This window comes from Pipistrellus kuhlii, unplaced genomic scaffold (assembly GCF_014108245.1).
Source record: "Pipistrellus kuhlii isolate mPipKuh1 unplaced genomic scaffold, mPipKuh1.p scaffold_m20_p_2, whole genome shotgun sequence".
Classification (NCBI taxonomy): domain Eukaryota; kingdom Metazoa; phylum Chordata; class Mammalia; order Chiroptera; family Vespertilionidae; genus Pipistrellus; species Pipistrellus kuhlii.
The window spans coordinates 168,765,131-168,788,066 of NW_023425515.1; the positions used below are offsets into that span (position 1 = coordinate 168,765,131).

Consider the following 22,936-nt stretch of genomic DNA (forward strand, 5'->3'; position numbering starts at 1 on the left):
TCCCACCTGCAGCCCCTTGGGTCACACACTCCTAAGGAGCTGCGGGGAATTGACTGGGAATTGCCTGTCGACCCTAGCAAGCCTGGGGCTCCCGGGGCCCCGCGGGGCCCCAGCCCACGTGCTCCGGGCCTCCGCCGAGAGGCGCCCTGCTCCCGCTAGGAGCAATAGAGACTACATTTCCCAGGATGCGTAGCGGCGGGACCTCGGCTCGGCGTGGGCCTCGAGCGACGCGCCGCTCCGTCGCCTGATCCGGGGCAAGAGGGCTGGCACGAGGACAGGCCCGAAGACCCGGAATGAGTTTCCGCGCAGTTCCGCTGGGCCGTGCCGGGCTGTGCCGGGCCGGCCGGGTCAGGGCAGGCGCGGGGGAGGGTCGGCGCCTGAGTCGGCGGTGCCGGGGACAGGCGCTCGGGGCAGCCCGCGCCTCGCGGAGGTCCCCGCCCCGTCCCGGCCGAGCCGGCTAGCCTGTCAGTCACTGGGGCGGAGGCAGCGGCGGTAGCGGGGCCGGAGCCGGGCGGCGAGGAGAGTGAGGGCCAGGCCCAGCGGAGGGGATCTGCCACAGCCCCTCAACGTATGGACTCTTCGCCCCAGAGTGTCGATGCTGCACCCCCGCGCTTCGTTGGAACGCCTTCTGTAACCCGCCAAGGGCTCCTTCCCTCGTGACCTCCCTCCCACCCCAGTGACCTCCTCCTAGGACCCGGGAGCGCACTCCGACGAGGGTGTTGTGGGTACAGGCCATCGACCCAGTGACCTCTCACGGGCTGGGGCTCGGTTTTCCCCACGGGCCTCCCTCCCCATGACTTCCTTCTCACAGATTCTGGAAACAGAGCCGTGACCTACCACTGGGACCCCCGCCTGGAGAACTCCTCACTGTGGGCTCCTCCCCAGAACCCCCCCTCAGTGGCTCTCCTCCTAAGACCACCCCTTTTGGTGTCTGGCAAGCCCTCCAACCCCAATCGAGGTGGGGAGGCCTCGGCAGCCATGCCCACCCTGGGTCCCCTGTCACCACACCACCACTCCCTGGGCACTCAAGCCGGGGTCTAGCAAGGGGGCCAGCAGCCAAGGGGCTGGGGCAGGAGACAAGCCAGGGTCCCCCTCCCTGCTGGGGAGGAGCAGAGATGGACCGGCGGGAGGAGCAGCCGGGGGCTGCCGGGGCTGGAGCAGCACCAGCCTTGGACTTCACTGTGGAGAACGTGGAGAAGGTACGAGGGCCCTGGGGTGGGCACTCCAGTGACAGAGCAGAAGTTCTGGGCACAGACACTGATGCCAGGGCCCAGACCTGGGCTGGGTGCCCGCTGGGATGGTGCCCCCGGGACACCTGGCGTTTGCTGTCTCTGGGCCTGCAGGACAGCAGTGTGACCGTGTCTTAAAGGGCTCGGTTTGGCTTTCCTCAGACCTGGGTCCCCTGTGGATAGAGATGCTCGGGGGTCTCGGGATGGTCCCTCCAGCCAGGTTGGCCGTTCTCCAGCTCTGTGGGAGCTGCAGGAGCCGTGCAGCAAGAACCCAGGCACCCAGGAGACCTACAGCTCAGTCCCCAGGAGCCATCGGATGCTGAGCCATCCTGGGCCTTTTTGTGGAGCCAGGGGCTCGGAAAATAACCTGAGGCTAAAACCATCCGGGTTATGCTTTCAGACTTTCTTGGAGAAGAGCCCTTCTTTTATTGGATGAAGGCAGGCAGGCGTCTGGTGGTCCCCCTTTGTTTTGTACTGGGTCCCAGGGGCCTGGTTCTGCTGGCAGCCTCGGGGTTCCTTTCTACTCACCTGCCCATAAAGCTTCCTGCCATGCCCCCCGCACCCCCCCAGACTGCCCCACTGCCCGGTCCATCTTTTTTTGAAAACTGCTTCTCACCTACAGAGGCCGGGAATGCAGAATTACATCCTCCAAACCCCAGGGTTAATGGGGAGGTAGGGCTACCTTGATGGGAAATAAGGAATAGTCAGAGATAACTCGTTTGTTATTCTTGACCCCTGTTTGCCATGCCAAATGGTGAGGACGCATCCCTTCTGCTTCTGTTCTCTGCATCCGTGAGCAGCCAAACAGCAACAGCGGCTGTAACGGGCTGTCAGAGGGACAGGTAGAGCTAAGCCTACTTGGATGGAGACTGCTTAGGCGGTCAGAGTCCTGGTCTCGCTCTGCCACCCCATGGGACTGGGCAGTGTTGGCATGGTGGTGCGCTGTTCCGTGTGCTACCAGGGAGATGAGCCTCTGTTTTCTTGCTGGGTGACATCCCAGTGGCATTGGCACCGCGGGGATTTAGCTAGTTGAGAATCTCAGACTAGGCATTTGCCAGGGCAGCAGGCTAAGACTTCTCTGGGCCAGCAGTTTGGATCCTCCATGTGTTCTCTGGGGGTTTTCTCATCCCCCCTCTCCAGTGTGTTTCTGCACAAGGGCTTCCTGGCAGAGTCCTAGTCCTTCTCAGGTTTCACACTGGCTCTGGTGCCAGCATCTGGAGTGACCTAGGGAAGAAGATCCTGGGGGAGCTAAATGGAGCTTTTGGAGTTGATCGGAACAGCTGTGCCTGGGAGGGTCGGAGCCCCTCAGGTTGTTTCATGTTCTTCTCAGGCCTAGCTTCATCCCTGTGGAGCCATTCCTCCCACCTGGCCGTGCCCTTTACCTCATGCCTCCCCTGTGATGAGCTCAGCCTCCTCTGTGTGTGTGTGTGTGTGTGTGTGTGTGTGTGTATGCGCGCTAGCCTGTGGGGGTTCACTCTCTGAATCCATAATGCTTTGCTATAAGAAGAGGATATAGTAGAGCACATGTGTCAAACACACGGCCCGCGGGCCAAATCCGTCCCGCCAGGCCTTGTAATGTGGCCCGCACCGCGCTGTCATCACTGCACTCCGCTGCGTTTCCATCACAATGACAGTTTATGACTGTTCAGTAATCCATTCGGCCCGCGATTTAGGCTGGATTTTAGATTTTGGCCCCTTCTCTGATTGAGTTCGACACCCCTATAGTAGAGCATGAAGAAAGTTTAGGTTCTCAAAATATCGGCAGGGTCCTAGGTTCTCTCTTTCTGCTCAGTAACCACACACACACACCCACACACCCCCCCCCCCCCCCCCTGTCAGAAAGAGAGAGCCGTACTGCAGGACCAAATCACACCCTCTTTTCTGGGCTCTGGTAGGATCCAGAGTGGCCAGCACCTGCTCAATCCTGTGTTCTCCTGCAGGCGCTGCACCAGCTCTACTATGACCCCAACATTGAGAACAAGAACCTGGCTCAGAAGTGGCTGATGCAGGCCCAGGTCTCCCCGCAGGCCTGGCACTTCAGCTGGCAGTTGCTACAGCCTGACAAGGTGCCTGAGATCCAGTACTTTGGGGCCAGTGCCCTGCACATCAAGATCTCTCGCTACTGGAGCGACATCCCCACGGACCAGTATGAAAGTCTGAAGGCGCAGCTGTTCACTCAGATCACTCGCTTTGCCAGTGGCTCCAAGATTGTGCTGACTCGGCTGTGTGTGGCGCTGGCCTCGTTGGCGCTCAGCATGATGCCTGACGCTTGGCCATGTGCTGTGGCAGATATGGTACGACTCTTTCAGGCTGAGGACTCACTGGTGGACGGCCAGGGCCGCTGCCTGGCTCTGCTGGAGCTGCTGACAGTGCTGCCTGAGGAATTTCAGACCAGTCGCCTGCCCCAGTACCGCAAGGGCCTGGTGCGGGCCAGCCTGGCAGTGGAGTGTGGGGCCGTCTTCCCATTGCTGGAGCAGCTGCTGCAGCAGCCCAGCTCCCCCAGCTGTGTGCGTCAGAAGGTACTCAAGTGCTTTTCCAGCTGGGTGCAGCTGGAGGTGCCGTTGCAGGACTGTGAGGCCCTCATTCAGGCTGCCTTCGCCGCTCTGCAGGACTCGGAGCTCTTTGACAGCAGCGTGGAGGCCATTGTCAATGCCATCTCACAGCCTGATGCCCAGAGGTGAGCTGGTCCCCACCTTCCCAGAGCGGGGCAGTCTGCTTGGCCATCCATGTATCCGTCCATCCATCCATCTGTTCAGTAAACACTAATTGAGTGCCTACTGCATGTGCGGTCCTATGCTGGAGATACAGCAAGGAACCCATCAAGACATGGTCCCTGTCCCATGGTTCAAAGAGGGAGACAGACATTAGACAAGTAACCATCCAATGAATTACTCTGTTAAAATAGTTGACTCTTCTCTTTCTCTCAACCAAGTTCTGGCTGTTCCGCCCCTGACCGTATTGCAAATCTATTTTTTTTTTCCATCTCCACTGCCACCACTCTAGTTGAAGCTGTCATTACCTCTCCCCAGATTATTGTAGAGCTTTCTCACCAGTTCCCTGGTTTTTGCTCTTGTACCCTTCCTGCATTGTCCAAGCAGCAGCCAGAGTGATCTTTTGAAAATGAATATTTAATATTTCCTTTCTGCTCAGAACGCTTCAGTGGCTTCTCACCGCTCATAGGGTGAAGTTCAGGTTCCCAATATGACATCTCTAGCTTCACCTCATGGCCCATCCCCTTGCTTTCTTCACTCTCAGTCTTTTCTATTTATTGAATGTCCTATGCTCCTTCCAGGCTCTGAACCATCACATGTTCTTGACATATCACTTCTGTCTCAGCTTAAACTTCACATCCTTCATGATTTTTAAGACTTAGTTTGGTGTTTTCTATTATAATATTTTATCCGGAACTCCAGTGTTTTTCCTTCTTAGTCCATAACACGGTTTCATTATAAATTAATGTATGTCTCCCCATTAGTCTCTCAGCTTTGAGGGGAAGGCACTCTATCATTTTATTTTTGTCATATTGTGCCAGCGGCACTTGGTAGCATTCAATATTCTTTGAACAGATAAAAAGTAGGACTTGCCACCCTAACCGGTTTGGCTCAGTGGATAGAATGTTGGTCTGCGGATTCAAGGGTCCAGGTTCGATTCTGGTCAAGGGCATGTACCTTGGTTGTGGGCACATCACCTGTAGGGGGTGTACAGGAGGCAGATGATCGATGTTTCTCTCTCATCGATGTTTCTAACTCTCTATCCCTCTCCCTTCCTCTCTGTTAAAAATCAATAAACTATATTTAAAAAAAAGAAAAGAAAAGTGACAAGGGGTGGAAGAAGTTGGGGAGTAGGGAATGTTGCAGACTTCAGAAACAATAGCAGGTGCAAAGACCTGTGTTGAACAACACCTTGCACATTCAAGGACTTAGAAGAAAATGCGAGTAGTAAGGCGTTCAGCAAATGTTTGTTGAGTACCTGTTTGTGTGTTGGGCCCTGTAGTGAGGACTAGGAGCATAAAGATAAATGGGTTGATTTTTGCAAGTTAGGAGCTCATAACTAGATACATGAATGAGCAAGTATAGTCAACATGATGAATACTCTAATGGAGAGAGCAGAGGGGCTGTAAGAACCAAGTCTGTGTGGGTTGTGAAAGGCCGACCAGGAAAGGTGACAGCTGAGCTATTCTTTGAAGGCTGTGTAAGAGTTAGTCAGATGGAGGTGATGGATATGGTGAGGACATTTCAGACAGATGAAGGGTATGATTAGACAGCAGGGTTTAAGGGCCAGTATAGGAGATCTGAGCCCAGGTCATGTAAGATTATCAGCCTTAATCTTAACAGTTTAAGATTTTAGTTTTCATTCTGAGGATGATATAAAGATATGAAAGGATTTTAAGCAGAGAAAATGGCATGATGAGATTTTTGGAATAAGGTGAATTGACCTGGAGAAACTGGAAGCCTGACACTAACATTTCAGAGATGGGACTTTGGGAACCCTTGGCAGAATTGGGGAGGAAAATAACACTGAAAGAGACAGCAGAGGGGAGTGGTTAATGGCACTAGCCTTGGCATTTCATCACATCTGAACTCGAATCCCAGAAATGGTCCATCTACTAGATCTGAGACCTTGGGTAAACCTCAGTTTCTTCATTAGTAAAATGTATGTAATCATACTGACCTCACAGGTTTTTAATGATTTAACTAGAATAGTATACACGGGGCCTGTCCCTGGTATTCTGTAAAGAATATTTTGTTATGAGGGTTAAATAAGAGAAGGTCTGTGAAAGGTCTAGCATGGTTCCTATGTACTCCAGAAACGGCATTTGTAAGTACTTGGTATCATCGTTGCATTCGCCGTTACTATGATGCCTTTCCCCTGGTTTCCCGTGTTTTTCAACTTGAGGTGGTTAGCAAGTCTCAGGTCAAGGCCCTCCTTGGCAGCCAGAGCTCCAGTGCTGGCTGGGCTCAGACAGTTGGGTAAGGAGAATTGGCCAGGGCCAGTGCATGGGTGATGTGGGATGTCCTTGGATACACCCAGGTTTACCCGCCCAGCCAGTCTCCAGGGCTTTGGCAGGTAATTGATGCCTCTTCTTCTGTGAGCCAATGAGCAAGCAAGAAGCCAGGGAGGAAGCACACAGCCTCCTAAGTGCCTATTGGCTGCAGTTCCTTTTGTTGCTTAGCAACTCTTCCCCTTTTCAGCTCTGCTCCTGGATCTGTAATTGCAGGTCTGGGCTGAGCTCAGTGTGAGTGGCAGCTAAGGAGTCCCAGCAGCCCTGCTCCAGCAGTTCAAGCTAATCGACTGCAATCAGCCCACTTGAACCCAATCTCAGCCATGGCACTAAAGACATCCTCTCTTATCTCCCTCCCCAAACTTTAGGTCTGTTTTCCTGTCTACTCACAAGTCTCAGGCACAGGTGCCCAGGGGTAAGAAATCTACGCAAGAGTTTCCCCAGTGGGTGGGCTGCACCCAGCTCGGAGTTCCAGTTTGGACCTTGCTGTGTTGTAGTCTAGTTTCCTAGCTTTGGCTTGAGAAAGTCACCTTCAGTGGTTTTGACTTCTGGGTCGTCCAGCACTGCCTTACCCAGGTTTCATGACATCAGCCCTCCCCTTGACTAAGCTTGCACTTGCCACCTTTCCCCTCTCCTCCACAACTGCTGCTGCTTGCCTGACTGTCCTTTGAAATGCCCTCTTCCCCACCCCGCAATATGTTTTTTAATTCTGGAAAAGCTTTTCATCGGTAACTGATGAGGAGAGAAGGTGAATTAGGCTCTTGGAAGGCCCCATCAGTTAGGACTTGAGATATGGTCTGAGATCAGTATAGATGCTTTGGGGAAATTCAGGTTGGACCCTGAAAGAGATGCAGACCTACAGCAGTATACGGACCTTTCTCAGCTTGGCACCTACCTCTCACTTGCTATATGACCTTGAGTAATACTCTGAGTCCTTCTGGGCTAGATTGTCCTTGATTTATCTTATTATAAAGCTCAGATGAGAGAAGTTAAGAAAATTCATTGAGGACCTATTGTATACATGGATTTTGGCAGGTGTGGGGCAGCTTTGGAATGCAGTGGGAGTGCTGTGGGGGCAGGGCACTGCCTCCTGCTCCCATCTCTGCAGCTGGGAACTCAGGGATCTTGGCCTTGGCCCTGCCCCTGCTCTTTGTGCCAGATCTGGCCTGAAGGTGCCCATTGTCTGGTGGTACAGCCTGTGTCAGGGTCATGAGAAGCTCTCCCAGCTGTCTCTAGGCAGCGCCCTCTGGGGCTATCTCTGGTCTGAGATATCCTGGTATGGACGTCTTATCTCACCAAAACAGGGGTGTGGAGAAGGCCAACATATTGGCCTGGTTGCCTCTGTCCACATTTTACCCCTAAGGTTATTAGGTCATTTACCTAATAATCTGCTTGGGGCAAGTCCATGTTGAACTCCTGGGCACTCAGTCCCGTTCCCCTCCCCCTCCCCTCCATAGATTGGTATGGTGATGCATGATTGACAGCAGAGGAGTCCCAAGCATCTGATTCCCTGATGTGAGTGTCACTTCCTCTATGTAATCTGGTCTCCACAGAACAGGCTACTGGGGAGGAGACCAGTGGGAGGGAGCTAGCCTTCCCTCAGACGCTTTTGTGTACTGTGCTTCCTCTGCTGCTCCTTCAGGGGTCATTGTGCTTCTGGACTCTGACCTGGACCATCTTCTCTCATTCAACACTTTCTTCCTGAGCAATTCTCATCTACTCCTGTAACTCCAATTACCAGCTCTTCTCTGATGACTCCAACATCCATGTCTCTTGTTCTAACCTCTCTATTGAGTTTCCTGTGTGTGTTTGTTTTTTTCAAATACTAAATCTTTTTTATTTTATTACATTCATATCCATATACTTAATTTTTTCTCTTTCTAAATTTTTTTTTAATTTCTTTATTGCTTAAGGTATTACATATGTGTCCTCATCCCTCCATTAACCCCCAACATTCCCCCCAACTCATGCCTTCACCCCCCTGGTGTCCAGTGTCCTTTGGTTAGGCTTATATGCATGCATACAAGTCCTTCGGTTGATCTCTCCCCCTTACCCCCACCCTCCTCTACCTTCCTGCTGAGGTTTGACAGTCTAATCAATGCTTCTCTGTCTGGATCTGTCCCTGAGTTTCATGTTTTTAAATCCAACACTCTGGACACTTCTACCTGCATATCTCCTCAGGTACCTCTGATTCAACATGTGTCACACCGAACTTACCGCTCTCAGCCTCCCATTAGATTTGTTTGGTACTGTCCCTCTCCACCCACCCCTCCAGGATTACAGTCCTACCATCTACCTGGTTGTTTAGTCAGTAACCTGAGGGTTTTCCCTGACTCTTTCCCATCTTCATATCCAGTTAATCATCAAGTCCTGTTCATTTTGCCTTAGCTCTCTCTAAGTTCATCATCTGCTTTGCCTTCTTACTGCTACCAGATTACATACGAGTTAGGGTTTGGTAGGGGGTGAAGTGGAAGGTGGGGATTGATGCTCTTAGGAGCTGTTGCTGCCTTTTAAAGTCTTTAACATGGTTCCTGTTAACTCTTCTGTCTCCCATCCTGTTCAGTCTCCCTGAACGGTATCTGTATTCGTTTCCTAGACCTACTGTGCTAAAGTACCACACACTGGGTAAACAACAGAAATTTACTGTCTCACACTTGTAGAGGCTAGAGGTCTGAAATCAAGGTTTCAACTGCCTCTGAAACCTATAGGAGATTCCTTCCTTGCCTCCTCCTAGCTTCTGGTGGTTTGCTGGCAACCTTTGGTGTTCCTTGGCATGAGCTGTATAACTCCAGTCTCTGCCTTTGCTATCACATGTCACTGAAGGTCTCAGTCTTCACATGGATGTCTTCTTATAAGGACACCAGTCATATTAGGAGCCCCCCTACACTGTGACCTTACCTGCAATGACCCTATTTCCAAATAAGGTTACATTCTGAGGTACTAGAGTAGGGGTGTTGAACTCAATCAGAGAAGGGGCCAAAATCTAAAATCCAGCCTAAATCGCGGGCCGAATGGTTTACTGAACAGTCATAAACTGTCATTGTGATGGAAACGCAGCGGAGTGCAGTGATGACAGCGCGGTGCGGGCCACATTGCAAGGCCTGGCGGGACGGATTTGGCCTGCGGGCCTTGTGTTTGACACATGTGTACTAGAGGGTAAGACCTCAACATATTTTGCAGAGGCGGGAGGCAAAGGGGGAAGGAACAATTCAGCCTGTAACAGTCTGCCCTCTAGCACCTCCAAATTTATGTCCAACCCACATGCAAAATACATTCACCTCATCCAATCTCTCCCAAAGTCTTATTGCATCCCAGCATTAATTCTAATAGGAACGTACAATCCAAACCATAACACTGACCTTATACTTCCTTTCCAGAGTTTTCCAGGGGGTCTCTGACCTAAGCTTCTTCCCAGCATGGGCAGCTGCCATGTAGGCCCTGATCTCTCTTTTGCTTTGGATTTGATGTGAGGGGGGGAACTTCAATGGAAAACTGGGCGAATGTACCTTTCTTTCAAACCTGGTGAGGGATGGGCAGACAGCTCTGATGGGTCTCCTCCCCCTCATGCCTCCAGGTATGTGAACACACTCCTGAAACTCATCCCACTGGTGCTGGGACTGCAGGAGCAACTGCGACAGGCAGTGCAGAATGGGGACATGGAGACCTCCCATGGCATCTGTCGCATTGCTGTGGCCCTTGGCGAGAACCACTCTCGGTGAGGAGTGGAGCAGCTGGGGGTGGGATAGCAGGGCGCCGTAAGGAGGGAAGGTTATGGAGCCTTCTTGAGTGACCTTCTGTGTCTCCTTCCTCCAAGGGCCTTGCTTGACCAAGTGGAGCACTGGCAGAGCTTTCTGGCCCTTGTCAACATGATCATGTTCTGCACGGGTATCCCTGGCCACTATCCTGTCAATGAGACCACCAGCTCCCTGACACTCACCTTCTGGTACACGCTGCAGGTGTGTCTGTGTGACCTCCAGGAGGAGGGGGCCATGATGGGAGAAGGTGGCTAATGGGCTTCTGTGGCTGCTGGTGAGGTGGCTAATACTCTTCCCTGGCTCTCAGGATGACATTCTGTCCTTTGAGGCAGAGAAGCAGGCTGTGTACCAGCAAGTGTACAGGCCAGTCTACTTCCAGCTGGTGGATGTGCTTCTGCACAAGGCCCAGTTCCCTTCTGATGAGGAATATGGATTCTGGTCCTCAGATGAGAAGGAGCAGTTCCGAATTTACAGGTGACGGTAGCAGGTCAATCCTAGCTCTAAATGGAGTCCTGAAATAATGAAGGCAATGAGGGGAGGGCCCCAAGGACAGGCTTCCTGGATCCTGGAGCTCCTTTCTTACTGTCTGTGTACTTTTACATGGTCGTGAGGTTACCAGGGTGGGTTCCCGGGCTTGGGGGCAAGATGCAGGCTGTGTACAAGGTCTTCATCTGCTTCTCAGGGTGGACATCTCAGACACGCTCATGTATGTTTATGAAATGCTGGGAGCCGAGCTGCTCAGCAACCTCTATGACAAGCTGGGCCGTTTGCTCACCAACTCAGAGGAGCCCTACTCCTGGCAGGTATCCCTCCAGCCTGATTCCCTCAGCCCTCCTAGATCTGTCACACCCTGCTCTTCAGCCAAGCCAACGGCCCCCTCTTTCCCCAGCACACAGAAGCCCTGCTCTATGGCTTCCAATCCATCGCAGAGACCATTGATGTCAACTATTCTGATGTGGTGCCTGGGCTCATTGGCCTCATCCCACGGATCAGCATCAGCAACGTGCAGCTGGCGGACACCGTCATGTTCACCATTGGTGAGGCCTGGTACACACCCATGAGCACATTCTAGAGCCATAGGTGCCCATCCCCCAGCTACAGCCAGCCTGCTGGGTCCCATCCAAAATGAGAGACACACATGCCCACACACACAGTCCGTGTCACAGCCAACTAACTGTCCTGGCACATCTAAGGTGTCCTTCCTCATGAGTGTACTGAGCTGCAATAAAATGAGACTGGTCCACTGCAATTCAGTGAGGCTAGTCCTGCTTCTCCACCTTAAGGATCATGTTTGATCATGTGCATGCATATTTGCCTATTCAGTCCTCTGAATGAACAGTGCTCTGTATTGGGCCTGCAACTTGACCTTGCCCGGCAGCTCTGCCTGCCTTGCAGGGACATGGTCTGCCTCAACTATCCTCTCCTCTCTCTCTCCCTCCCTTCTTCCTCCAGGAGCTCTGTCTGAATGGCTGGCTGACCACCCCGTCATGATCAACAGCGTTCTTCCCCTTGTACTGCACGCCCTAGGCAATCCTGAGCTCTCTGTCTCTTCTGTGTCCACCCTCAAAAAGATCTGCCGAGAATGCAAGTATGACCTGCCACCCTATGCTGCCAACATCGTGGCAGTCTCCCAGGTATGCAGGGGCCCTGGGTGGAGTGGGGTGTCAGGCACACTCTGCGCTGCTCTGATACCATATTTCTTCTTCTTATCCCTAGGATGTGCTAATGAAACAGATCCACAAGGTGAGCTCAAAAGTTTCTAGGGGGCTCCCTGGGGATATTGTAGGAACCACAGAAATTCTGTCTTCTGCCTTGTTCTTTACCCTCTGTTCTTGGAAGCTTCCCAGTTGGTTCCTTCTTCCCACCCACAACCAGATGTGTCCAGGACTGACCCTCCATGTTCTGTCCCACAGACAAGCCAGTGCATGTGGCTGATGCAGGCATTGGGCTTCCTGCTGTCAGCCCTGCAGGTGGAGGAGATCCTTAAGAACCTGCACTCGCTCATCTCGCCCTATATCCAGCAGCTGGAGAAGCTGGCAGAGGAGATAGTGAGTGAGAGCTGTGTGTGTGTGTGTGTGTGTGTGTGTGTGTGTGTATGTGTGTGGCCAGGGAGGAGCAGGGGTGGGATTCTGGGGCTTCCCTTTGTGTGGACTGTGCTGCTGAGGGATAGGGTTGGAGCTGGCGGTCAGGGCTGGGGCCAGGGAGCCAAACTGGGACTGGAAGATCCAGAACTTGTTTGTCTTCTCCCCATAGCCTAATCCCTCCAACAAGCTGGCCATTGTCCACATCTTGGGGCTTCTCTCCAACCTCTTCACCACGCTGGATGTTAGTCATCATGAGGATGATCATGAAGGCTCTGAGCTCCGGAAGCTGCCAGTACCACAGGGACCCAACCCAGTGGGTGATGTTGTCATTGCCATTGCCCCCACCTCCCAACCCTGTGGGAATGTCATTGTCACCTCCAGTTCTATGGGTAATATTGTCATTGTTCCCTGTGGCATGATGCATTTGATCCTGTGAATGATTCTATCATTGCCCCCCCACTCCGGGGAGTGATGTCATTATCTCACCCTGTGGGTGGTGTCTTTGTCCCCAGCCCAACTAGGATGATGTCATTGTGGTTTCCCCCCCCCCCCCCCATAAGGGACACTGACATTATATTTCAGCCCCTAAGTGATGTAATTATGGGCCCTTCTTTAACCCCTAATTCCGGGGCCTTATTGCTTCAGCATTCTTTGTTCCCCATGGGCACCAAGGATGCTTACGGTACATGCTCTGCATGTAATAGTTTTTACCTTCAAGTTGCTCCCAATCTAGAGGAAATACATGTAAACAGATTGTCACAAAGCAGTGTGATAAGTGCTGTGGTAAGCTCGGGCAGGCACAGGGTGTTGGGTGACCACTTATAAGCTATTTGATCTGGGGCAAGCCTCAGCTTCCCACTCAAAACTGTGAACATCAGAACACTGGCTTGCTCATCTCATAGAATTGTTGGGTAGCAGATGCATACTGGGAAGTTTTGTACAAATGTGAGGGACTGCTTTGGTCATTGTTCCCGGTACACCCTTTGGTGTTTCTCCTGAAGAGTAGGAAGCCACAGTGTCCTGGCCTCTCAGCTCAACTCCCCACCCTAGTTTCAGTTACCCTTTGGCTCCAGACTAAATCTCTGCCACAGAGCCCCACCTATGGCAGTCGTTATCCTGCCTTCCCTCACCTCCCAGGACCTCATTCTGCTCTCTGCTCCTGCAGAAGCTGTCCGTATTATGTGTCCCTTGGGCTGTCTGCTCTAAGCCTATCTGGAGCCAGCCTATAGGCTTTTGGCACTAGGAGTTTTACTGAGCAGAAATAGAGAGGAAGTTGCAAAGTTCTGATGTGTTGTTTTTTTAAAAAAATATATTTTGTTGATTTTTTTTACAGAGAGGAAGGGAAGAGGGAGAGAGCTAGAAACATCGATGAGAGAGAAACATCGATCAGCTGCCTCCTGCACACCTACTGGGAATGTGCCCATAACTAAAGTACATTCCCTTGACTGGAATCGAACCTGGGACCCTTGAGTCTGCAGGCTGACACTCTAACCACTAAGCCAAACCAGCTAGGGCAGAAGTTGCAAAGTTTTAGTATTTTTTTTTTTTTTTTTTTTGTCCCACCACCATTTATCCCCTGTATACCTTCCTCACCTCCACCCACCCGGTTCCCCTCACAATTTAGTAATCTTATGAGCACTCATACTATCCCTGCTTTGCAATTTGAGGCTTCTTCTAAGAGGATCCCTAGAACTCAAATATCCTCTCTCATTCATAGGGCATTGAGCAAACACTCCTCCTGCCAGAGTCCCATTCACTGAGTCTTCGGTACACAGTCTGGGGTGATAGGTTTGGATTTGAACTCCTGGCCTGCTTCCTGCTACCAGGTCCTTCTCCAGTGGGTGACAGTGGTTGTGGGGCATCTTCTTCCTGTGTCTCCAGGTGGTAGTGGTGCTGCAGCAGGTCTTCCAGCTTATCCAGAAGGTGCTGAGCAAATGGCTGAATGATGCCCAGGTGGTGGAGGTGAGTCCCACCCCTTGCTCTCTGCCCCGTGGTGACTTTTCTCAGAGGTGGAGCAGGAGGAAGGTATTGCTGCCCTGCTTAAGCTTGCAATGGTCTTGAGGAAATAAAGGAGGCAAATCCTTTTCCATAGATATAAGGAATCTTTTGGGAAAGCATTCAGAGCGCCCCAGTATCAGAAGAAATGCTCAACCAAAGGTCTGTGATGTGGTTGAGTGACAGCCAGGGATCCACTTTTGCATCAGAGACCTGCCTTTGGTCTCTTTGTAATTCATGATTCTGTTGCTGATGCTGCTCCCTGAGAGGAAACAGTGGAGATGTAAGTAGGAAGAGTTACAAGGTGCCATCTGTGCCCCTCTGAAAAGGGCCTTTTTGCCTCCTGCCTTTCAGGGTCAGGGTGAGACTTCTTTACCTTCCTTGGTTCGCAGAGCCAGGCAAGGCTTATAGGTAAGGGCCCCTTCGTAGGCCTCCTCTGTGCCAGGCCTCCATTCTGTTCCAGCCTCTTGTGACTTGCCGACCAGGTCCCCTTTTCTTTTTTCTTTGTCAATTGAAATATATTTGGCATATAACAATGTGTACATTTAAGATCTACAACATGTTAATTTGATACATTTCTATATTATAACATGATAAAATTGCCATTATAGCCATAATCAGCTCCTCTATCATGTCGCATAATCAGCATTTCTTTTTAGTGGTTAGAATAATTAAGATCTAGTGTTTTAGCAAATTTGGTGATTATAATACAATATATTTTTTTTTTTTCTCTTTCATGGGCCCCTTTGCTTCCTCCCCAGGCGGTGTGCGCCATTTTCGAGAAGTCTGTTAAGACGCTGTTGGATGACTTTGCCCCCATGGTGCCACAGCTGTGTGAGATGCTGGGTCGGATGTACAGCACCATCCCCCAGGCCTCAGCTCTTGACCTCACTCGACAGGTGGGCCTTCTGATTGGGACCACGGTCTTCTGGATTCCATCCTAATTAGAGATCTGTCTGACCAGGATGGGGTAGGTGGGTGGAGTGGGTTGATGGTTTCCCTGCCAGAGGTCCTCACTTGCATTCCAGGGATGCTGGCCTGTGCTGGTGACGCGGGGCCTCGGCTGACCAGCATTCTCTGCTTTGTTGTAGCTGGTCCACATCTTTGCCCACGAGCCTGCCCACTTTCCCCCAATCGAGGCCCTCTTCCTGCTCGTCACCTCCGTCACACTCACTCTCTTCCAGCAAGGTAGGTCCTGACCAGGTCTCTGCTGCTGCCGCCACTGCCACTGCCTCTGCTTCCCTGACTGGGAAGCCAAAGCTGCCCACTATGTTCTCCTCTGTCCCCTGAGTTGCACATGGGACTTGATGGGAAACTTAGAGGATCAAGCATAGCATAATTGTCAACCTTACAAAGAGTTGACACCTTAATTTGAAGTGGAGGAGAGAGTGAATGATGTCTTCTACTGGCCCGCTGGGCTCAGGGCCAGTCTGGATGATGGGAAAGATGGGGACAGAAGCTCTGAGGGGCTTGGGTACCAGGCTGGCTCCTTTTCTTTGGGATTTAATGAAAAGTAGAAAGAACAAGGGCTTTGAAATCAGGCATACCTAGATTCTAAGCTCATCACCACCAACTAGTTGTGTGACCTTGGGCAAGTCACTTACCTTTACAGAGCCTTTGTTTCCATATCCATGAAATGGCCATTTCTTATATTTGATAGGATTGTTATAGGCATTATGTAGCATCTTTTGGGCCCTTGGCTAGGGTTTTTTTCACACGAATTTTATTCCCTTTCAGGCCAAAAGCCTATGGCTGTGGTCCCACCCCCTGTCCCCATTCACTGGCCCTTAGCCTGAGAGAATTGGCAAAAGCGAACTCCGGGCTTCACTACTCTCCACCAGCCTCATGAATCTTGCCTAGACTCGTGGTTGCAGGATTGAGACTTACCAAAGGTCTCAGCTGCAGCCAGAGTGCTCTCTGCTTGTGTCCTCGGTGTCTGGTTACATGACACTGGCCTCTGCTCCGGTGGGGAGATAGCTGAGCCAGAAGGCCAGATAGAGGTATCCTCAGCTCTATTCCTCCTGTATAGTTGGAGACAAGTCTTAGTGGTCCTGCTTCCTATTATCCCACAGTCTGTCCCCTGCTCCCCACCCTCCACGTCCAAAGTCTCCGGATTACTTCAACAATTTTCTGACTGGTTTTTTGGGCATCTGCCCTTCTCTCCAATTCATTCTGCACCCTGCAGCTTTAATGTTCTTTATAACACACAAACCTTAGCATTTTCCCTCCCTGGTTTAAAACCCTTTCATTGCTCCCCATTGCCCTCATCCCATTGGTACCAACTTGGTGTAGTGCCTGCATACCTCTTGACATCCTCTCCTTTCAGTGTCCCCATGACTCCAGCCGCCCAGCCACACTGACTCTTCCCTTATCGTGTCCCATCGGATCCCTGAGCCTGGCTCCCTTTCCGCCCTTTACTGAGTGAGCTCTCGTTCCTTCACACCTTACCCATGCATCATTCCTCAGAAGCTTCTCTGAATCTAATTTCCTGTTGAAACCGCATCATGTATACACTGTCGATACAGTGCCAATTACACTCAATAATCAGCCTTCACGTCTGTCCCTCTCCCTCTCCCTGGACTAAGCCTCTGAAAGACAAGGATAGGTCTCTTCTCTCTGCATCCCCAGTGTCCAGAATGAGGCCAGCATGGAGCAGGTACCAGACACTGGTATAAAAGGAGGCTGAGGGCTTCCTGCCCTCAGAATCTTTCTCCTTCACTGACTGGCCCACCGCCTGCAGGGCGACTGTTAAATATCACACCTGTTGTCTGCAGCGTGACCCACGCATGGTGCACATCAGGCCTCACTTCCCAGGACTGGAGTAACTCAGGCTTCAGATGTGAAGGGGCGGGCTCTATCAGTGGCCTGGAGAAGGAAACAAGGAAGAGATTATTATCTGCTTTAACGTGGGGAAACCAAGCGCTTGTGGCTTGCGCAAGATCACACAGCTCCTTAGTGGTGTCTCAGGCAGGTGTTCCTGCAGTGTCTGCAGCTGAGAGTGGGTGGCCCAGGCAGGAGCTCCAGACGCAGGCCTTGTCCTTGCCACAGGTATCAGAACTGGAGGCAGAAGAGTGTCCAGCATCCTATTTGTTGGGCTTATTGGTTGTCTCGCTGGACAGGACGGTCCCCTCACCTGTATGCTGTCCCAGTTTTGCCCTCCACTGCACCATGGGGCAACACATTAACTGGTTTCCCTCCTCCTTCATGTGGGCTGGTGGTGGGAGCTGGTCCTCGGCCCTGAGCCTGGCTCTCTGCTGAGTCTTTGTCCGTGTGGAGGGGCTTTGCTGGGTGGGACTTTCATTTTTGGCCTCAGGAGGCAGTTCCTTCCCTAGGCCCTGCCAATGGGTTGCCTGGCCATCCCCACTGCACATTGGGCACTGCCCTCCCCAAGGAGTCCTCTGGTTAAGTGGACCCAGTAGGTTCCTTTCCTTGGCCAGCCAAGTGAGGGACACCTGCTCGGGTTCTGTTCCCTGGCTATTTCCGGGCCTGCAGCCAGGCCTCCAAAGCAGGTACCAAGCACAACCAGCTCTGCCCTCCTGTTCGATGGCTAGTGATGGGGAAGCAGCTTAGGGCCATCCCAAACTGCTGAGGCCGAAGCAAGAAATCCAGGGGTGTTACTTCAGCTATGTGGAGTCAGCATCGCTCGAGCACCACAGGACAACTTGGGGGACTGACCTAGGAGGAGCGGGGAGTAGGTGGAAGGCCCCTTGGGAGGGAACTGGGGCAGGCCCGTCCTTCACTTTGCCGTCTCTTTCTGTTGGGCTTCTCCCAGTTCATGGTTTTTGTATGTTTTGTTTCTTTATCTTGCTTCCTGCTGCTCATGTGCCCCCACGCTGTCTCCCTGCAGGCTCTCAGTCCCACATAACTATATGAGGTTGAGTTGCTGTTTGTATAATTTTTTCTTAAGTTCCATCTTTATTATATTTTAGGGCCCAGGAATCATCCTGATATTGTTGATTCATTTATGCAACTCCTGGCACAGGTGTGTTTTAGTTTTATTCATTCACGTTCTGTTCTCTCTCTTTCTCTTTCTCTTATGTTGAAATTCAATTTAAGCCTATTTTTAGCTTTCTGTTGACGAATTTTTTTTCTGTTCAGTTGAATAGAGTTTCTTCATCTGTTTCCGTGGAAGTTGACAACCCAACATCCTCCTTTAGTGCCCCTTTGCCTCAGCTTAGCTCAGTCTTCTACAAAGACCAGGGAGAGGCTGGTCCCAGAGGGAGGCAGCGGGCTGGCCTGGTGGGGGTCGGGAAGGGAGGGGGCCGGTAACTGCCCCGCAGCTCCTGGGCGTCTGGGGTGCCCAAGAAGTTCAGGGGTAGAACTGAAGTTCAAGGGCCTGGGGTTCATTGTCCCCGTGCTCCTGCCGGGAACTGCCTGCCTCAGTGCCTCCAGCCTGCTCTTGAGAGGTAGGCTCCAAGGGCAGGGCTGAGATGAATGTGCTTCCATGGAGCCCAAAGCCCGGAGCCCAGAACGGGCTGCTGGACAGGTTGTGCTGCTGCTGGGAGGCGGGGTGCTGGCTCCACTGTGAGACTGTGTTAGGTTGTGTGTGTGTGTGTGTGTGTGTTAATGTGTCGGGACTTACTTTGTGTGTTTTGAGTTTGGTTTGGTAAGGACAGAAATCATGTAACTGCTGTAAGTAGTATGCGTATTATGTTGGATTTGTAGTTGATATGTGGATATGTGCGTTGGTGTGTGTTTACGTTGATGTGTGTTAGGCATTGGTGGATTTTGAATGTTGATATGTGTTGGAGGCATGTGCGTGTTGGGCTGTGGGAATGTGTTATGGAGGATAGGTATGTATATTGTGGCAGGTCTGTATTAAGGTATGTGTGTTTTGGAAAAGATATATGTTGGGCTGTGGGAACGTGAGGTTAGTATATAGGAGTTCTGTGTTAGGGGGCTTCTGCAGGTTGGGGGGGGGAGTCCTGTGGGTAAAGGTAAATAATGTGGGGGGATTTATTAATCATTCCACAAATATTTATTGTGTAATACATGCTTGATACTCTGCTAGGTACTGGGGGTATAACGGTGCACAAAAGCGGGCACGATTCTTACTCTCTTGTAACTTACAGTTTGTTTGGTGGTGGTGGGGAGGGGGGCAGGGTAAAAGGCCTGGGGAATAGGGAGTGTTCTGGGCCTGGATGGATAGATGTGTGGGTATCTGTGAGGGTGTACCTTTGTGGGTGAGGGTATTTGACTATGCATTTGTGGATGATGTGTTGAGAGAGTACAAGTGCTGGAAGATTGGTAGATTGAGGGTGTGGGTGTGGAGCTGGTTTGGGGATGTGGTGGTTTGAGTGTGTGAATATGTAGTGTGAGTGCATTACAAATGTGTGTGGAGGAGAGGGAAGAGAGAGAGAGAGAGAGAGAGAGAGAGAGAGAGAGAGAGAGACTCTGTGTGTGTGTGTGTGTGTGTGTGTGTGTGTGTGTGTGTAAGGGAAGTGTGTTTGAGAGTAAGTAAGGTGCGTGTGAGTGAACATGGCAGACTGGAAGGTCTGTGAGGGGCTGGAGAGGTAGGGGTCTGTGTGTTGTGCCTTGGGAGGCTGCTGGGGATGACTGCGGGAGCTGTGCAGAGCATCTCCTGTGACCTGAGGATGTGCCAGGCATGTCCTGGTACCACTTGGGGTTGGCTCTCTGCCCCCTGTACTCCCTCCATTCCCCCACATGGCAACACGGCTCCTGGGCTGGGTTTGGCCGTGAAGGCCCTGCACACAGGGTATCTTGGGTGAAAGGTAGGGCCATGGCTCCAAGGGACCTACCCTGTTTTTCCTCTTTATGATCTGAAGGGTGTCTGCAGAGTGACAGGACATGGGGGGCGGCTGTTGGACTGTGTTTCATGTCCAGTTGCCATCTCTTCTTCCTGCGGCTTTGTTAATAAATAGAGGGGCCTACACTGGCTCTATGAATCAAGAGAAGTCACTGCTGGTACTTGAGCCTGCAGGAATCCGTCTCTGGTTTGGGGGGAGGGGAAGGCGTTTGCTCAGAGAGTAACTTGGGACCCAAGCTATCTGCCTTATGACCCCTAACCTCTCTCATACACTGCATTCATGTACACATACATGTACACAGCATTCCTTGGCTGCTTCTCTCCTGGCCTCTGGCACTCTGGGATGGTCTGTGTCCCCAGAGATGGTAGTTGGTTTTGACAGCCTCTATCTGTGGTGCGTGAAGTTGGGCCCTGGGGTGGCAGGTGAGTGGGGGGGGGGTGGGGTTGGTGTTTGCAGCTGGCTGGGGCTGGGCTTACCAGCTCCACCTCCTACAGGCTCTGAAGCGGAAGCCAGATTTGTTCCTGTGTGAACGGTTGGATGTCAAAGCTGTGTTCCAGTGTGGTAAGTGGGGCAGTTGGACAAGTGGGCCTGGGGCCCCCTTGGGAGGCTCCTTAGGCTCTGTCTGATCTGCTTCTGCCTCTCCCACAGCTGTGCTGGCCCTCAAGTTCCCTGAGGCACCTACTGTCAAGGCCTCCTGTGGCTTCTTTGTGAGTCCCATGCTGCCCCAGACTCCCCCCCCCCCCCCCCCACTATTAGGACTCAGAGGGTAGGGGTGTGGTATATGGGTCTTATCTCCAGGATGAGGGGGTAGGAGCTGGGCTGACAGGCCTCTTTATCCTCTGCAGACAGAGCTCCTGCCTCGATGTGGGGAAGTAGAACCGGTGGGAAAGGTAGTACAGGAGGATGGCCGTATGCTGCTCATAGCAGTGCTGGAGGTGAGATGGAGCAGGGGGCGCTTGGTGTGGGTACGGTGGCCCTTGCTTCTGTGGCAGCTGCCCTTTGGGGGATCTTGAGCCTTTGGTTCCCTAAACTCTGATTCTGTTTTTTCCTCATTTAAATGTCTGAAAGTTGTCAGAGTTGGCTCTCAAAAAGCAGCACTCACTTGTCAGATGCAGTTTGGCAGAGGAATGGCCCGAGGGGGGGTGGGGCAAAGCTCAACACCTTTGCTGCAGAAGGGACAAGGCCCTGGTGTACTGAGAACCTGTCTTCCTCAGGCCATTGGGGGCCAGGCCTCCCGCAGCCTCATGGACTGTTTTGCCGACATCCTATTTGCTCTGAACAAACACTGCTTCAGCCTCCTGAGCATGTGGATCAAGGAAGCACTGCAGCCACCTGGCTTTCCCTCTGCCCGCCTCAGCCCCGAACAGAAGGACACCTTCAGCCAGCAGATCCTTCGGTGAGCGGAGCTGGTGGGGCCTGGGCTCAGGTCTGGAAGAGAAGATGAAGCAGTGGTGGATGGTGCTAACCTGGTCTCCCTTCTCTCCTTCAGCGAGCGAGTGAACAAGAGGCGGGTAAAGGAGATGGTGAAGGAGTTCACACTGTTGTGCAGGGGACTACATGGCACAGATTACACAGCCGACTACTGAGGGGCATTCCCGTCCCACCCACTCCTCACTCCTCCCTGTCCCCAAAGAGTAAACCTGGACCCCCACTGCTCTGTTGTCTCTGCTTCCTTTCTACTGCCACCACCACCTAACTGGATGACCCAGAGGCCTGGGATAAGGATGGGAGGATTCCAGGATCCGGGCCTTGATAGGGAGTGGGAGAGCCGACATGTAGCTCCTGGGGTGCAAGAGATAGTGCCGGAGCCACTCAGAATATTGCCGTCGCTCTTGGGGTGGGATGGGGATTGCAGTAGTATCAGAACTCCCTCCCCTTTAAGTTAGTTCCATGTTCATGAATGCAGACATTTATGTAATCAACAGTGTTGAGTACTGAGTCCCTAGTTCTGCCTTGTGCCATCTAAAAGGCTGATCTAGTCCATACTTACCATGCTAAGCTGGGAGGATGGGACTATGAAGGTTGCATGGAGGAAGTTTTACTTTATTTTATTTTTAAGTGTTTTTATTGATTTTTAGAGAAAGGAAAGGAGAGGGAGAGATAGAAACATCAACAAGAGAGAAACATCACCGATTATTGATCAGCTGCTTCCTGCACACCTCCTGGGGATCAAGCCCTCAACCCAAGCTTGTGCCCTGACCAGGAATTGAACCGTAATCTCTTGTTTCATGGGTCAATGATCAACCCCTGAGCCATGCCAGTTGAGCTATTTCTTAAAAAAAAAAAAAATTTTTTTTAATTGATTTCAGAAAGGAAGGGAGAGGGAGACAGAAACATCAGTGATCAGAGTGAATCATTCATCAGCTGCCTCCTGCATGCCCCCCACTGGGGATTGAGCCTGCAACCCAGGCATGTGCCCTGACTGTATCCTCCTAGATCATAGATTGATGCTTAACCACTCAGCCTGGGCAGGAAGTTTTATTTTTGATATAAATGGGAGGCTTCTGAGGTATAGGACTTAGGCTGAGTCCAATTGGGAGGAAATAATTGGAGCGTGGCTTTGAGTTTCAGGATGGGTTTCTGGGGTGGGGATGTGGAGACACCCAAACTTTTACATGGTTGGTGAGGAGGCATTGCAGACCCCAGAGGAAGAGGAAGGCAGGACCTAATGTCTGTATACTCCTAAATCCCCAATGTGATGGTCAGGGCTTGGTCAGGACCAGGGACAGCTCCTGACCCTTGCTCTCCCTTTGCAGGTTCCTTTCCTTTCTGTCTTCTCAGTCACAGTAAGATCTGAGAATAGGCCTGGCTGGCTTCTCCCCATCCTGTTGTGAGTCTGAGTCTCAGAGGTGATAGAATTGATTACTTTTATATTTCTTCCCCTGTTTTTCCCCCCCAACTTTTGCACAAGTTCTGTGTCCATTCTTCATTCTCAATCAATCTCTTCCCATGCCAGCCTTTCATGTGCCATCTCCTGAGGCCACTGTCCCCCTGCCCCTGCTCGAGTCTCACCTTACTCTTGATTTCTCAGTTCTCTTCTCCTACTACATGCTATCCAGTGCTTTCTCCTTTTCTGCTGCTCGCCCATGTTCAGTGTAGCACA

The 22,936-nt window shown here is 51.8% G+C and overlaps 1 protein-coding gene across 4 annotated transcripts; it reads left to right on the plus strand.

Annotated features, from left to right (window-relative positions):
* The first annotated feature begins 324 nt into the window (after positions 1–324).
* IPO13 (importin 13) lies at positions 325–21,488 on the plus strand. 4 transcript variants are annotated; one of them, XM_036444400.2, is made up of 20 exons: positions 335–1,199; positions 3,125–3,906; positions 9,806–9,946; positions 10,046–10,187; positions 10,294–10,460; positions 10,669–10,789; positions 10,876–11,023; positions 11,439–11,620; positions 11,703–11,729; positions 11,900–12,034; positions 12,240–12,383; positions 13,952–14,032; positions 14,827–14,964; positions 15,157–15,253; positions 17,995–18,047; positions 20,328–20,394; positions 20,482–20,540; positions 20,679–20,768; positions 21,048–21,229; positions 21,323–21,488. In XM_036444400.2, the coding sequence occupies exons 1-20, from the start codon at positions 1,116–1,118 to the stop codon at positions 21,417–21,419; spliced, it is 2,937 nt and encodes a 978-aa protein (XP_036300293.1). In that variant the 5' UTR covers positions 335–1,115; the 3' UTR covers positions 21,420–21,488. The 4 variants fall into 4 exon arrangements, 3 of the variants coding, with proteins under 3 accessions (XP_045440688.1, XP_036300293.1, XP_036300294.1); XM_036444401.2 differs by having other exon boundaries at positions 337–1,199; positions 3,170–3,906; XR_004989073.2 differs by lacking the exons at positions 17,995–18,047; positions 21,048–21,229; positions 21,323–21,488 and having other exon boundaries at positions 328–1,199; positions 20,679–20,762.
* The last annotated feature ends 1,448 nt before the right edge of the window (positions 21,489–22,936 follow it).

What these genes read in the sequence shown, in the direction of transcription:
- IPO13 (XM_036444400.2), top strand. Translation starts at nt 1,116, where the DNA reads ATGGACCGGCGGGAGGAGCAGCCGGGGGCTGCCGGGGCTGGAGCAGCA. An exon ending in AGAAGCTGGCAGAGGAGATA is followed by an intron (nt 12,035 to 12,239) that starts GTGAGTGAGAGC and finishes TTCTCCCCATAG; the next exon opens with CCTAATCCCTCCAACAAGCT. An exon ending in TGCTCATAGCAGTGCTGGAG is followed by an intron (nt 20,769 to 21,047) that starts GTGAGATGGAGC and finishes TGTCTTCCTCAG; the next exon opens with GCCATTGGGGGCCAGGCCTC.